Source organism: Dreissena polymorpha, chromosome 9 (genome assembly GCF_020536995.1).
Source record: "Dreissena polymorpha isolate Duluth1 chromosome 9, UMN_Dpol_1.0, whole genome shotgun sequence".
Classification (NCBI taxonomy): domain Eukaryota; kingdom Metazoa; phylum Mollusca; class Bivalvia; order Myida; family Dreissenidae; genus Dreissena; species Dreissena polymorpha.
The window spans coordinates 24,045,017-24,059,504 of NC_068363.1; the positions used below are offsets into that span (position 1 = coordinate 24,045,017).

Below are 14,488 nucleotides of genomic sequence, written 5' to 3' on the forward strand. Positions count from 1 at the left end.
ATGTTTTAATTTCTATTTATAATTAACCGATGAAATGTTACATATCCTTAAACCAGGGCCTTATGAATTCAGTTATGTAAACATTTGACCTCTCACAGAACAGTAAACAAAGGAAATAGAAATTAGGTGCGAGGTCACTATCAACAAGAACAGAATTGTTTTACGAACGAAATTTGTTTTAGTTTCTTAGAAGTTTTTTTCACGTAAAACGGTCTTAGAAAAATTCACTTAAAACGGCGTCAGCAATATTCTTGGAAGAAAACGTTAGAAAAACGTTTCCAAAAAAAAAATAATTTAAGAATTACCATTTACTAAATTAAATAGATATTTCGTCTGATTTTCGATCAGGTAAGGCTTCATAATGGTCAACCGATCGATGTGGGTTTTCGAAATTTAGCTTATACCTTAAGCATAGGTGCGTTGCACCTATGCTAAAAAGATGTAATCATTACTGTATCAGGAAAATTCATGAAAATGTCGCTTACCTCCATCCCTCCCAGAATAGTCGTTGCCTGGAAACCACCGGAGTCGCTTCGGAAAAACTCTCTACACTTCGTTTCTTTTTGCTCATTTCTATTAAGTTCCCGATATTTCATACAAAATTTCACCAATATTTCGCAATTTATTTCTCTGTTGCTTTTTGCAAATGTTCAATTCCTCATATCTCGTACAATATTTCACAATATATTTCTTTTCAGCTTTATGCAAATGTTCAGTTCCTGATATCTCATACAATATTTAACAGTACACTTCTCTTCTGCTTTTAGCAAATGATCAACCACTTTGTCAAATTAAAATAAAATTCACGGAAACAAATTAGGTCTTTGTGTATTGGGTAAAATCTTAAAATAAGTGTTCATAATTGGCTGTACACACTCTGCATTCAATACAATTATTAACTGCAACTACATGTATAGCCTGTTGAGGTTTTTGATTGATAGATTCTTGACTGTGTTCATTCTGAATTCTATTGTTTTCAGCTACATGTACACTGCTATGGATCATTAAATTTAATAAAAGATTTGTCATCATAGTCTAAAAACACTTAATCATATGTCATCAAGAGATATCACTTTAATGTGACCTTTGAACAAAACATCAATATTAATAAAAAAATTGCAGCTTTCATGAACTTTGGCATTTATTAATTTTGAAATATAACATTTAAATAGATGCTTGCATAATCATTGCATCATTTAGATTAATTTTACCACAAACATCTTGCACAGAATATAGTCAAATGCTCACATGTGCAATTTTACATCAAAATCTCAACTCATTACTGAGATTTTCAAGTGTTGTGTTAGAAAAGTCTCTTAGTGCATGTGCACATGTAAAGTTTCCTTATTACCTCAGCATAATCCATGGACTAGTGTATGTGCACATGTAAAGTTTCCTTATTACCTCAGCATAATCCATGGACTAGTGTATGTGCACATGTAAAGTTTCCTTATTACCTCAGCATAATCCATGGACTAGTGTATGTGCACATGTAAAGTTTCCTTATTACCTCAGCATAATCCAGGGACTTCAATTGAAGTAGAATCCTGTTTTTGATGAAAGCATTTTGTAATTTTCTTAATTTTTACTCCTGCTAATTATTTTTCTTGCATCATTTTTGATGCAATTGCTGCTACAAAGAAGCTTACTCTAATACATAGTTTAATTCCTTCAAAATGTGTTTTTGCATAGTATTTCTCCTAAGTAAATGCAAAAAAAAACAATATTTGCAGAGCAAAAATAAATAAGCAGAATAAAAATAATTTTGGACTTTTTAAATATTTTGACCTCTGAAAATTTCCATTGACTTCTGACAGTTTCAAGAATGGAAGTTATTTGACTCCTGGTTTTCGAAAGCTATTGAAGTCCGTCTAATCTAGGTAAGGGCCATTACTTTGTATGCACTGTATCGTCTTTATCTCATTAACTCTGTTCACACCATCAATAAATAAATATCATAAAATATTTTCAGCATGTTTGTTGCTTTACTAGGTCACTGTTACTTAAATTTGCTCCTTTCTTAGTCTATTTGAAGAATGAAGAGTTACCTTGTTATATTAATGAATTGCAATTCTTCCAATAATATATAGGCCAATATATCCTTCAACCTTCTCTCAATTATTGCGCCTTACAGTTTGTCAGCTCAACCTATTTTCTTCCAATGAGTTTACTGTCATTTACCAACTTCTCTTTGAAAAACTTAAAAGCTTAAAACTACAAAGAAATAACACACTATTTAGTAATTACACAGCTTTATGAATATGCAAATGCCTCTTTACACTATTAAATTTCAAAAGGTTATAATTATACCTTACATCCTTAATGCAATTCCTTTTTTGAAAATAGTTTCCAAAAATAAATATAATGTCATATTAATATTAATCTTACAAAAACTCCTTCTTTACATAATAAAATCCCAAGTTTTGAAAATTCTAGAATTCAAAAAGTCTTTAACGGTTTATGATCCACTTTTTAAATTTTATTTATATATTCCTTTTCTAAGAATTTTTTTACAATAGATTATCTACAAAAAACACATCGAGTTTCCTCCTAAAAATCTTTTTTTTCATACCATCATGTGAAAACAGCATTCAGTCCAGACAATTTTTTAAAACTATATCATTACATTATATAGGTCGACATGGTAACATAATAATCCATAATTAGCCACCAAACTTCAGTATAAAGTAACCTGTTTTAGTATAAAGTAACCTCAGTTTTAACCTGATTTCCCATATGATGTACATGTATCCTATACCTACAATATTAAGATATTCACTCTTATTTTACCCTATTATGTCTTTGGTCATCAGAAACAATACTTGCCACTCACAAAATCACTTGGGGGCATTCTTTAATGTCCAACATCAATGTGTAATGTTATGGACAAATTGCAAATAATAAAATCAAATGGGTGTACGAGATAAAGATAACTGCGTAGGATAATTGTTGTGCTTTTGTTGAGGTCGGCACAATTATCATATCATCTTGAACAATCATGCAATTTTGTTGGTATAAATCGCAGCCGCTTGATAACAGCATTATTTGACACTGAGTAAACATTTAAATCTTTTAAAGGAATTGCTTTGAGATGCAACGAAGCGTGAAATGTTTTGTGTATCTGAGATGCAGACAGGTTTTGAGATACATGTCATTGCGATAATGACTTATTCATTTATACTTTTCTTTCTGAGTTAACACAATTTTGAACTTAAAACCTTTTCAGCATCATATTGTTGAACTTGGGTATCAGTTGGTTATGTTACATGTTTTATCGATGGCTGAAATGTATTATTAAACATGGCTGGTCATTGTTATGTCTCTTGGTAGATTCATGTCCTTGGTGAAGAAATTGGACAAATATTCAGAACTGGTTAATGTTTAACCCATTTATGCCTAGCACCTAGCAAAAAAGGCCTTGGCAAACAGTGTAGACCCAGATGGGACGCCGCATGATGTGGCGTCTCATCAGGGTCTGCGCTGTTTGCTTGAAGGAATTTCTGTAAGAAATATTCTAAATATAGAAAGAATATATACTAGACATCCCTAATCTTGGAAATAAATTGATCCAATTTAGAAGGATGGGAGAGTCCACTAGGCATAAATGGGTTAAAGAGACTTGATCACAGATTTTTTGTATTTGAGCCTCGCTTTGAGAAAACTTTGCTTAAAGGGGCCTTTTCACGTTTTGGTAAAATGACAAAATAAAAAAAAGATTCAGATTGGCTTATTTTCATTTTAGTTATGATATTTGTGAGGAAACAGTTAAACTGAACATTTACCATGTTCTAAAATATCACAGTCATATGCATAACACAAGAATATTCTTGAGATATATGGTAAAAAGCAACCTTTCATATCAAATAATACAAAAATTTATCTTTTTTTCCAAAAATGTTGTCCCTGGCACATTAATGACAAGGGCTGTTTGTAAAACATGCATGCCCCCCATATGGACTGTTAGTTGTAGTGGCAGCCATTGTGTGAATACGTTTTTTGGCACTGTGACCTTGACCTTTGACCTAGTGACCTGAAAATCAATAGGGGTCATCTGCGAGTCATGATCAATGTGCCTATGAAGTTTCATGATCCTAGGCGTAAGCTTTCTTGTGTTATCATACGGAAACCATTTTACTGTGTCAAGTCACCGTGACCATGTCCTTTGACCTAGTGACCTGAAAGTCAATAGGGGTCATCTGCGAGTCATGATCAATGAACCTATGAAGTTTCATGATCCTAGGCATAAGCGTTCTTGAGTTATCATCCGGAAACCATTTTACTATTTCGGGTCACCGTGACCTTGACCTTTGACCTGGTGACCTCAAAATCAATAGGGGTCATCTGCAAGTCATGATCAATGTATCTATGAAGTTTCATGATCCTAGGCATAAGCGTTCTTGAGTTATCATCCGGAAACCATTTTACTATTTCGGGTCACCTTGACCTTGACCTTTGACCTAGTGACCGGAAAATCAATAGGGGTCAGCTGCCAGTCATGATCAATGTACCTATGAAGTTTAATGATCCTAGGCATAAGCGTTCTTGAGTTATCATCCGGAAACCATTTTACTATTTCGGGTCACCGTGACCTTAACCTTTGACCTGGTGACCTCAAAATCAATAGGGGTCATCTGCAAGTCATGATCAATTATCTATGAAGTTTCATGATCCTAGGCATAAGCGTTCTTGAGTTATCATCCGGAAAACATTTTACTATTTCCGTTCACCTTGACCTTTGACCTAGTGACCTGAAAATCAATAGGGGTCATCTGCCAGTCATGATCAATGTACCTATGAAGTTTCATGATCCTAGGCATAAGCGTTCTTGAGTTATCATCCGGAAACCATTTTACTATTTCGGGTCACCGTGACCTTGACCTTTGACCTAGTGACCTGAAAATCAATAGGGGTCATCTGCGAGTCATGATCAATGTACCTATGAAGTTTCATGATCCTAGGCCTAAGCGTTCTTGAGTTATCATCCGGAAACCATCTGGTGGACGGACAGACATACAGACCGACATGAGCAAAACAATATACCCCCTCTTCCTCTTCTTCGAAGGGGGGCATACAAATATGAATAATAATATCCACAAGATGTTACACTGATATTCCTGTTAAAACCAAACTGCAGGCTTTCCAAATAGTGATTTATGTCTTACACCTAAATTCTGTCATTCAGATTGCACAAACGATCAAAGACAACTAAATTAAGTCAATGTTATAATATTAATTAGCAAACCGCTTGACATTTCACCCTTATAGAATCTTTGCTTTAAATACGTCAATTTTAACTTGCAAGTTACCCTAATTATAGATAAACCACTATTTCCTCTGTCTATGCTCTTAATATAGGATTATTAATTTAATTTTCACATGGTTGCTAAACTAATTTTAGCAACAAGTTTTACATATGTGATAATAATCATAATTACTTGTAAGAATAGTATGTTGACCAGTTTATAATCTTCCAAAATCAATTCTCATGCTAATCCCTGATTTAGACTCCAACAATTGACTTTCAATTTTTGAACCCATGCTACATGTAGCATGCAGTTACATTTACATGAACATTCTCAAATGTCAGCTATAAGAATATTCTAAAATACCTCCTGAAACTCAGGGTGGAGTCAGACACGAAACTGAAAAAAGCTATAATGAACAACCAATGGAGCAAGATGGTCAGTCTCTGATCACAAAGATGAAGAAAAACTCGATATTGAAATTGAATTAAGTGTGTCTGTGATACTAAGCCATTTATTGCACTACCTATAGGTAATCTTGCACTAACTATAGGTCCTCATGCACTATCTATGGGTCATCTTGTACTATCTATAGGTCATCTTGAACTAACAATAGGTCATCTTGCACTAACTATAGGTAATCTTTCACTTAATATTGCTTAACTGGCACACACTATAGGTCATCTTGCACTAACTATAGATCATCTTGCACTATCTATAGGTCATCTTGCACTAACTATAGTTCATCTTGCACAAACTATAGTTCATCTTGCACACTATCTATAGGTCATCTTGCACCAACAATAGGTCATCTTGCACTATCTATAGCTCATCTTGCACTAACTATACATCATCTTGCACTAACTATAGGCCATCTTTCACTAAATATTGCTCAACTTGCACTAACTATAGGTCATCATGCACTAACTATATGTCATCTTGCACTAACTATTGGTCATCTTACACTAACTACAGGTCATCTTGCACTAACTATAGGTCATCTTGCACTAACTATAGGTCATCTTGCACTAACTATAGGTCACCTTGCACTAACTATAGGTTATGTTGCACTAACTATAGGTCATCTTGCACTAACTATATGTCATCTTGCACTAAATATTGGTCATCTTGCACTAACTATAGGTCATCTTGAACTAACTATAGGTCATCTTGCACTAACTATATGTCATCTTGCACTAAATATTGGTCATCTTGCACTTACTATAGGTCATCTTGCACTGACTATAGGTCATAGTGCAATAACTATAGATCATCTTGCACTATCTTAAGGTCATCTTGAACTAACTATGGGTCAACTTGCACTTAATATAGGTCATCTTGCACTAACTCTAGGTTATATTAAACTCACTATAGGTCAACTTACACTACCTATAGGTCATCTTGCACTACCTATAGGTTATCTAGCACTAACTATTGGTCATCTCGCACTAAATATTGGTCTCACTGGTCCTTCCTCACTGGGATTGGGCACACTAAAAAGTGTGTGTGAATGAAAGGCTCCGATAAGGGGCTCACACTTAAAAAGAATTCAAGAGTACATTATCGTTCATGTTTTCAGATGTTTGTGTAAAAAAGTGCAACTGATACAAGTTTTGGCAAGAGGTTCGGTCTACTTGAATTTGCAGATAATATATTGTGTAGATCAGTTGAAACATTGTAGTATTCAAATGACAACGTTGTGATGGGCTTTTCTTGCCTTCTGCACATATTGCTCGTTATTGTTAAATGAAAATTTAACCAACTAATCTACAACGTGAATATCTACCTTCGCAAATTATGGCGAGTGTAAACTTTAGGCACATATTCATGCCCACTTAAAATATTTGAACATCACTCTGGGAAAATGGGGCTTAATGCATTTGCAGTGTGGGCCATTTACCTACAATGCTGCTCATATTAAAATTCATTCTAGAACAACAAGACACCTACAAGTCATACCAAGACCCTGCACATTGTTTGATGGCCCCATAGATAATGGGCATCAGTCCCTAGGCAATTTATGTTTTATGTGTCCGCATTTGTCAATTTCACCCTAATTGGTGACAAATAAGATCACAAATTGAAAACCCCGAGGCCATTTTGCAAGCTGATAATACCAAGGCTTTGGTAGCTATCAAAGTTTTATGCTCCCAATTAGCTACTGTAATTGTGGGGAGGCTTTCAGATAATGGTGACATATGTGCTATAGTTTTGTTTGCAAAGAAAAAAAGGTACCAGTCCTGAATAGATTTTTATGATTACAGATAAAACTGACTAAAACTATTGATGTTTCAGATTTTGTTGTTGAAGTTGTCTTGCCATGGCCTATTGTTTCTACTGTCACAGTAAGTGTGACATAAATTGACGTATTTACTTATGTTTATCAAATATCAAATCTTTTAAACCTCTCTGCTCAGTTTACTGTGACTAAAGCTACACAGATCAAAAGATATTTTAAATTGCTAGCTGTACATAAGTGAAATAGTTGTACATTATCACAGCTGGATACTGTTATTCACGTAGCATCACCATATACATGTTAAATACCTATTCACTTATCACAAGGTGTAAAGCAATAAATGAAGCAAAACATATTTCAGTGTTCCAGACATTTCTTTTAACCCTTCACCAATTAGATACATATTTAACCCTTCACCACTTAGATACATATTTAACCCTTTAAAGCTAAAGCTTAAAAATAAGTTTTAAAAGCATTAAAATTCACATTGAAAATAAAAATTAGGGCAGGGATACCCATCCCGCACCCTTCCCGGTTTTGCCCCCCCCCTCCCCAGTAAAACATTCCTGCGTATGGCCCTAAATCCAATAACAACTTTTTCTCAGCGATGTAACTGCATTGGATTGAATGACTAGCGTCACTAATCAAGAAATAATTTTGAAATGAAAGTATGTTTTATTTTGTATATTTAACCTTCATTATGAAAAATGTAACTAGGCGTAAAACTTAGTATAGTGTAACCTGTACATTTAGGTTGCGGTTAATAATGTTTTGGTTTGTCCCAAGCGGAAGTCATTCGCTTGTCACTTTTTCATAGAACAGATTTGGAGAAAGAAATAGAAATCCAGTTAGTTTTATATATTTCATTAGGAATCAGTAAATGATAAGTAAGTCATAACATTAAGAGGTATTACTGCTTTTGTATTTGTGTTTATCATCCCCGATTCTTTCTTCTATTCTTTTATTTCTTTACTCAAACTATCGGGCTATCGGTAAAAATATGTTGTTATGAATGATCACTTTCACTTTGCAATAATTAATATTTCAGCTAGCAGAACTAACCCCACCAGCCATATATAGGAACAGCAGGTCCTGAATAGCACATATTCAGTGAGTAAATTGTGTTTAGTTAGTCATTTGTATGTATTTGTTCATGTTGTATGTTTGTATCATTGTATGATGCAGTATGTGTAGGAATTTATATCTGTGCAAGATGATTTATTGTTTTAACTTGTTTTAATATTAATTATAGTGCTTTGATTCTTGTGTGTATGCGTATTGTCATATACTCTTGAGAGGAACCACACATGTTTTAATAAATGTATGTTGTGTTGTATATTTTCAGGACGTCATCTTCTACTACTGACTTCCTATAAACAAGGCTTAAGCTATATGAATATTGATTGTATTCAGTGAATAAAGTATATTGTAACTTGCTTGTTACGAGTACAAGTAATTAGAAATACCCCGCATGACAGGAGGTTACAAAAATAATACAGTGAATATACAATGTTTAAAAAACACACATAACAAAATTTGCTACTTATATTCTATATGTATATTTGTATAATAAAATCAATAAATAGTAAGCATATAAACATAAATAATGTTGTGTAGTCAAGCAGTTTATCAGGGATGACATTTTCCGCCTAGACTGGATTTTTTGTATAGAAAATACTTCATTTCAACCAAAAAAAAATCCGTAAAAGCAACAAGCTATAAATTAGGAAATGAATTTCTCACAATATATAACGCCTTGGTCCATACATGTATATCAAACTACCAGCAAAATTTACAGCATATCACATAATAGTGCAGACATTGACATAATTACACCACCTGCGATAGGTTTTATCAGCACACTCGAATTTATTGAAACTTTCTGAGGTGGTTTTCTGGCTATATTAATCATTTTCGCTTTCTTTTATCATCAAAATTAGAATAAATGGTAAGTGTTGAATAACACTCACATCACTCTCTAAGCATAAAAACAAATAAAAGTAACCAAGGTGTGTTTGAAGCTTGATAAACAAGCAGTGATTTTGTTTGCTTTTATTTGTTACAGCCTGTGCCATTTGCATTGGGAAAATTAGCATGATAAACAGTGAAATTGGGAAAAATAGCATGATAAACAGTGAAATTGGGAAAAATAGCATGATAAACAGTGAAATTGGGAAAAATAGCATGATAAACAGTGAAATTGGGAAAAATAGCACGATAAACAGTGAAATTGGGAAAAATAGCACGATAAACCATGAAATTGGGAAAAATTAAGCAATATAAATATGATTAATATTGTTTTTAAGTGCATGTTCAGGGGTTTTTCTAGCCATTTTGGGAAAAGGAGTCTGGTTAAATTGTTTTTATTTTTTATTTTTATCAATAAAAGTGGCAAATTTGGGAATTATTTATTGACAAAAAGGACTAAATTAAAGTTATATATTGTGTGGGATGTTAAAAAAATAAAGTTGAGATCTAGAGTTAAGAAATCATAATTAAGTCATAAGAGACTTCTTTCTAAAACAAATAATACATTTTTTTTTTAATTGGGCTTTTTTTGGGAAATTTTGGTCAGATTTTAGGGAAAAAACGTGGAATTTTGCGATTGGGAAGCAGCCGAAAATCGGCTGTAATTTTGAGCAAACAAAATCACTGACAAGTGCTGACTTATTATCTATATAATTAAAGGCCTACAACTCAATAAATAACAATAATCAACATGTATTCAAAACAGTGTTAGAAAAGTTATTTGAAGTGACCAGATTAAAAAATTTACCAGTAATTGTATTCTTCACATCTGGTATATTGATAACAAAATAATTACAAAATAATAACAAGCAAATTCGTTGAATTGATAACCCCCGCCTACATGTATATACTTCTGGACACAAATATTTCTTGACGGATGGACAACATGCATCATCCTCTTTATCAATTTATATACTCATACCAAGTTTCGATGAAATCCGTCAAAGCACTTCCAAGATATGGCTCCGGACACGCATTTTTTTTTTTCAAGATACAAAGGGCCATAACTCCGTTATTATCCAATGGTGTACAATGCCATTTGGTTTGCATCATCATCTTATCCATATATAATTATATATACTCATACCAAGTTTCAATGAAATCCGCCAAAGCACTTCCAAGATATGGCTCCGGACACAAAAGTGCCGGCCGGACGGACAACGCCAAAACAATATCCCTCCGCCTATGACGGGGGATAATAACAAGAGATGTGTTTGTCAGAAACACAATGTCCCCTATTGCGCTGCTTTGATTTTTTTTAATTATATACCTTTAAAAAATATTTCTTCCCTTGTGAAAATGATATGTACCTGCCAAATGATAAATACAAATTATCTGTCTTTAAAGCTTGTAACTTCCCTTGGATTTGTTTTGTTGACCTTTGACCTTGAAGGATGACCTTAACCTTTCACCACTCAAAATGTGCAGCTCCATGAGATACACATGCATGCCAATTATCAAGTTGCTATCTTCATTATTGCAAAAGTTATGGCCAATGTTAAAGTTTTCGGACAGACGCACAGATGGACAGACGGACTGACAGTTCAACTGGTATATGCCACCCTACCGGGGGAATACAAATCTATAACAGCAGTAAATTAAAGCATGTGCAATCTTATAATAAGTTATATTAGAACTGGATAAAAAGCAATCTAAAGTTGATTACCAAGCGTTGCTTAAAACATGCACAACTTTTTTTTAGTATATACGCATATCTGAAAACACATTAAATAACAATGACAAATAATACAAATCTTAATGTCGGAATGATTCCATTTGTTTGAATAATATTTCATTTTGTGCTTCAATCACATTGAAAGTACTGCAATTTTCAAATACACCGTTCATTAATTTACTAACATTTTATGACATTAATTGTTTCACTGTTGTTCTAATCAATACCATTTAATAGTTCAACTGATAATGTTCAACCATTAGGTTTCATGTTTACATCCACTGAATTTATTGCACGTTAAATCTACCTACCAGAATCTTCTTTCACAGTTGTATCATTTTCAGATTCCACTTTTGTTTCAAGCAGTTCATTGCCCATTGTTCCATTTAAGGTAACAATCTTGCTTGTATATTTATCACAGATTTCTGCCATGTTGTAGACTGAGACATTATTAATTTGTTTATTCGCGTTTTCAAAATCAGCACCCTTTGCTATTTCCTCATAGTTTGATTCCAGTTTATCATGATCTAAATGATTATCTTCATTTGGTGTTACATCAACATTTATTTCCTTTTCATGATTGCTTTCAGGATGAATACCATTTTTACAATCCTGACTAAGTTCATTAGTTGTCTCTATGGTATTGTCTGTTTCAGTGTCAGTATTTTCTTGCACATTTCCCTTAGTTGGCACACTTTTACTTTCTTGATTACTTTCCCTTGTTGGCTCTATGTCATTTTCCACTTGGTTAGCAGTACAATTGTTAGTAACTTCTATTTCATTCTCATTGTCATGTACTTGTGTTTTGGCACAACTTTCAAACTCCCCCTCTAACTTTGTTCCATATTCACTTTTCACATCCGTACAATCATTTTTATCATTATTATGTAGCCTTGTTTCTACTTCGATCTGATTGGTACCATCAAACTTGTGTCCCTTTGTTTCTACTTCGCCATTCTCCACTTGTGTATCAGTAATACCTTGATTAACTAAGTTGGAATTAACGACACCATTTTCATGGCTTTCATCATTAATATCACCGAAAAAAGTAGTCCCCAACACATTAGCAGTGGGTGTATCTGCATAGTTGTCATACCAACTTGTATCCCTACACAGTGAATAAATATACAAGGGACTACTTTTATCAACTGGTTCCACATGGTGTAAACTGCCTGTATCAAAATGCCTAATGGATAGTGGAAGTTTCAATGACTCCAACACAGGACTACTTTTTTCAACCATTTCAACATGTTTTAAGCTGTTCTTCCTATCAAAGTGTTTAATTGATATGGAAAATTTCACGTCAGTTGAGTCTAACTTTGGCGAGCTATGATCAAAGGTCTGAGACCGTTTCAATTGTTTTAATTTGTCAAACTGCTCGATAGACAGGGTGAGCTGTTTTCTAGAGTGTCCTGTCCGAGATCCATAGCTATCGACTGTCTGACTACGTTTCATGTATCGTGCTGATAATCCATGTTCTTCCATAAACAAGTCATTGTCATCAGATGTGTTGTTTTCATCTGAAAAATGGATGTGATAAAAGATCAGGGTTTTGTCAAGCAAACTTATTCCCCCGAATGCTCGTTCAGTAAACGTGAAATTCTCACTAAAACAAACCTTTTTAGCCATTACATAAAATGCAGTAAACCTTTATTCATTAATATGACTTATACTCCCACAAGGCTTTTCCCACTCATGGCCGCCATGTTCATTGTTAGGTTGTATGTTTAATAAAAGGATTATTATAATAAATCTACAGTGAAAAGAGAATTAAACAAAAAAGGTCTGAATGTGTTTTCAAATCAGTCTTTTCAAACCCAATCGGCCGTTAATCCATAAAATAAACAAGAGCACCGCCTTGCGGGTGCAGACCGCTCATCTATTTTTCTTTTTAAAGGTGAAGGGACCTATCTCAATTTCAATCACAAAGTGGAGGGGGGGGGGGGGTGTATAGTGTCGGGGTGTGGTCATTTATTGCATTTGTTTCCAAAAATGCAAAAAAATGCAATGGTTTTTTTTTGGGGGGGGGGGGGGATTCTTGGGTGGGATGGTTGAACAGTATTTCAAAAATAAAATAATACCAAAACAAAAAAAAATTGTGTTTTTAACCATGTCTAAAAAAAATATTTTTTTTTTTGGTGGGGGGGGGGGGTTGGGTGGGGGTGGGCGGTATAGTGTTAGGGTGTGGTGGTCATTTATTAGATGATATTTAAGAAAAAAAAAAAAAACTTTTTTTTTGGGGGGGGGGGGGGATTCGGGGGGGAGGGGGGCTTGGGGGATGGTTTGGGTGGAGTCTATTGTGGTATGTCAGGTAAGAGTTGTTTTGTCAAAGTATCAATCAAATCTAATCATAAATAAAGAAGTTATGGCAATTTTAGCACAATTTAATAATTTGACCTTGAGAGTCAAGGTCATTCAAAGGTCAAGGTAAAATTCAACTTGCCAGGTGCAGTAACCTCATGATAGCATGAAAGTATTTGAAGTTTGAAAGCAATAGCCTTGATACTTTACAAGTAAAATGGATCTAAACACAAAATTTAACCATATATTTAAAGTTACTAAGTCAAAAAAGGGCCATAATTCCGTAAAAATGACAACCAGAGTTATGCAACTTGTCCTTTACTGTCCCCTTATGATAGTTTGCAAGTGTTCGAAGTATGAAATCAATATACTTTAGGGGTAAAGTGGACCAAACACAAAACGTAACCAAATTTTCAACTTTCAAAGCATAAAGGGCCCATAATTCCATCAAAATGCCAGTCAGAGTTACACAACTTTGCCTGCACAGTCCCCTTATGATAGTTTGTCAGTGTTGCAAGTATGAAAGCAATAGCTTTGATACTGTAGGAATAAAGTGAACCTAAACACAAAACTTAACCAATTTTTCAATTTTCTTAGTATAAAAAGGGCACATAATTCTGTCAAAATGCCAGTCAGAGTTACACAACTTTGCCTGCACAGTCCCCATATGATAGTTAGTAAGTGTTGCAAGTATGAAAGCAATAGCTTTGATACTTAAGCAATAAAATGGACCTAAACACAAAACTTAACCAAAATTTTCAATTTTCTAAGTATAAAAAGGGCACATAATTCTGTCAAAATGCCAGTCAGAGTTACATAACTTTGCCTGCACAGTCCCCTTATGATAGTTAGTAAGTGTTGCAAGCATTAAAGCAATAGCTTTGATACTTAAGGAATAAAATGGACCTAAACATAAAACTTAACCAAAATTTTCAAATTTCTAAGTATAAATAGGGCACATAATTCTGTCAAAATGCACGTCAGAGTTATCTAACTTTGCCT

The 14,488-nt window shown here is 34.0% G+C and overlaps 1 protein-coding gene and 2 long non-coding RNA genes across 14 annotated transcripts in view; 1 reads left to right on the top strand and 2 right to left on the bottom strand.

The window, feature by feature from the left end:
• Positions 1-3,722: 3,722 nt before the first annotated feature.
• On the bottom strand, positions 3,723-6,158 carry LOC127845447 (uncharacterized). The gene is made up of 2 exons (XR_008033222.1): positions 4,728-6,158; positions 3,723-4,589 (listed from the first exon to the last, which is right to left on the bottom strand). It is a non-coding gene; the product is annotated as an uncharacterized LOC127845447 (long non-coding RNA).
• Positions 6,159-8,196: 2,038 nt separating this feature from the next.
• LOC127845448 (uncharacterized) lies at positions 8,197-8,918 on the top strand. The gene is made up of 2 exons (XR_008033223.1): positions 8,197-8,592; positions 8,828-8,918. It is a non-coding gene; the product is annotated as an uncharacterized LOC127845448 (long non-coding RNA).
• Positions 8,919-9,014: 96 nt separating this feature from the next.
• Positions 9,015-14,488, bottom strand: part of LOC127845441 (ankyrin repeat domain-containing protein 27-like) — a 339,366-nt gene continuing 333,892 nt past the window's right edge. For all 12 annotated transcript variants that reach the window (XM_052376353.1, XM_052376348.1, XM_052376342.1 and 9 more), the window contains one exon: positions 9,015-12,705. In XM_052376353.1, the coding sequence (XP_052232313.1) occupies positions 11,489-12,705 (1,217 nt within the window). In that variant the 3' untranslated portion in view covers positions 9,015-11,488. The remainder of the gene's footprint in view (positions 12,706-14,488) is intronic.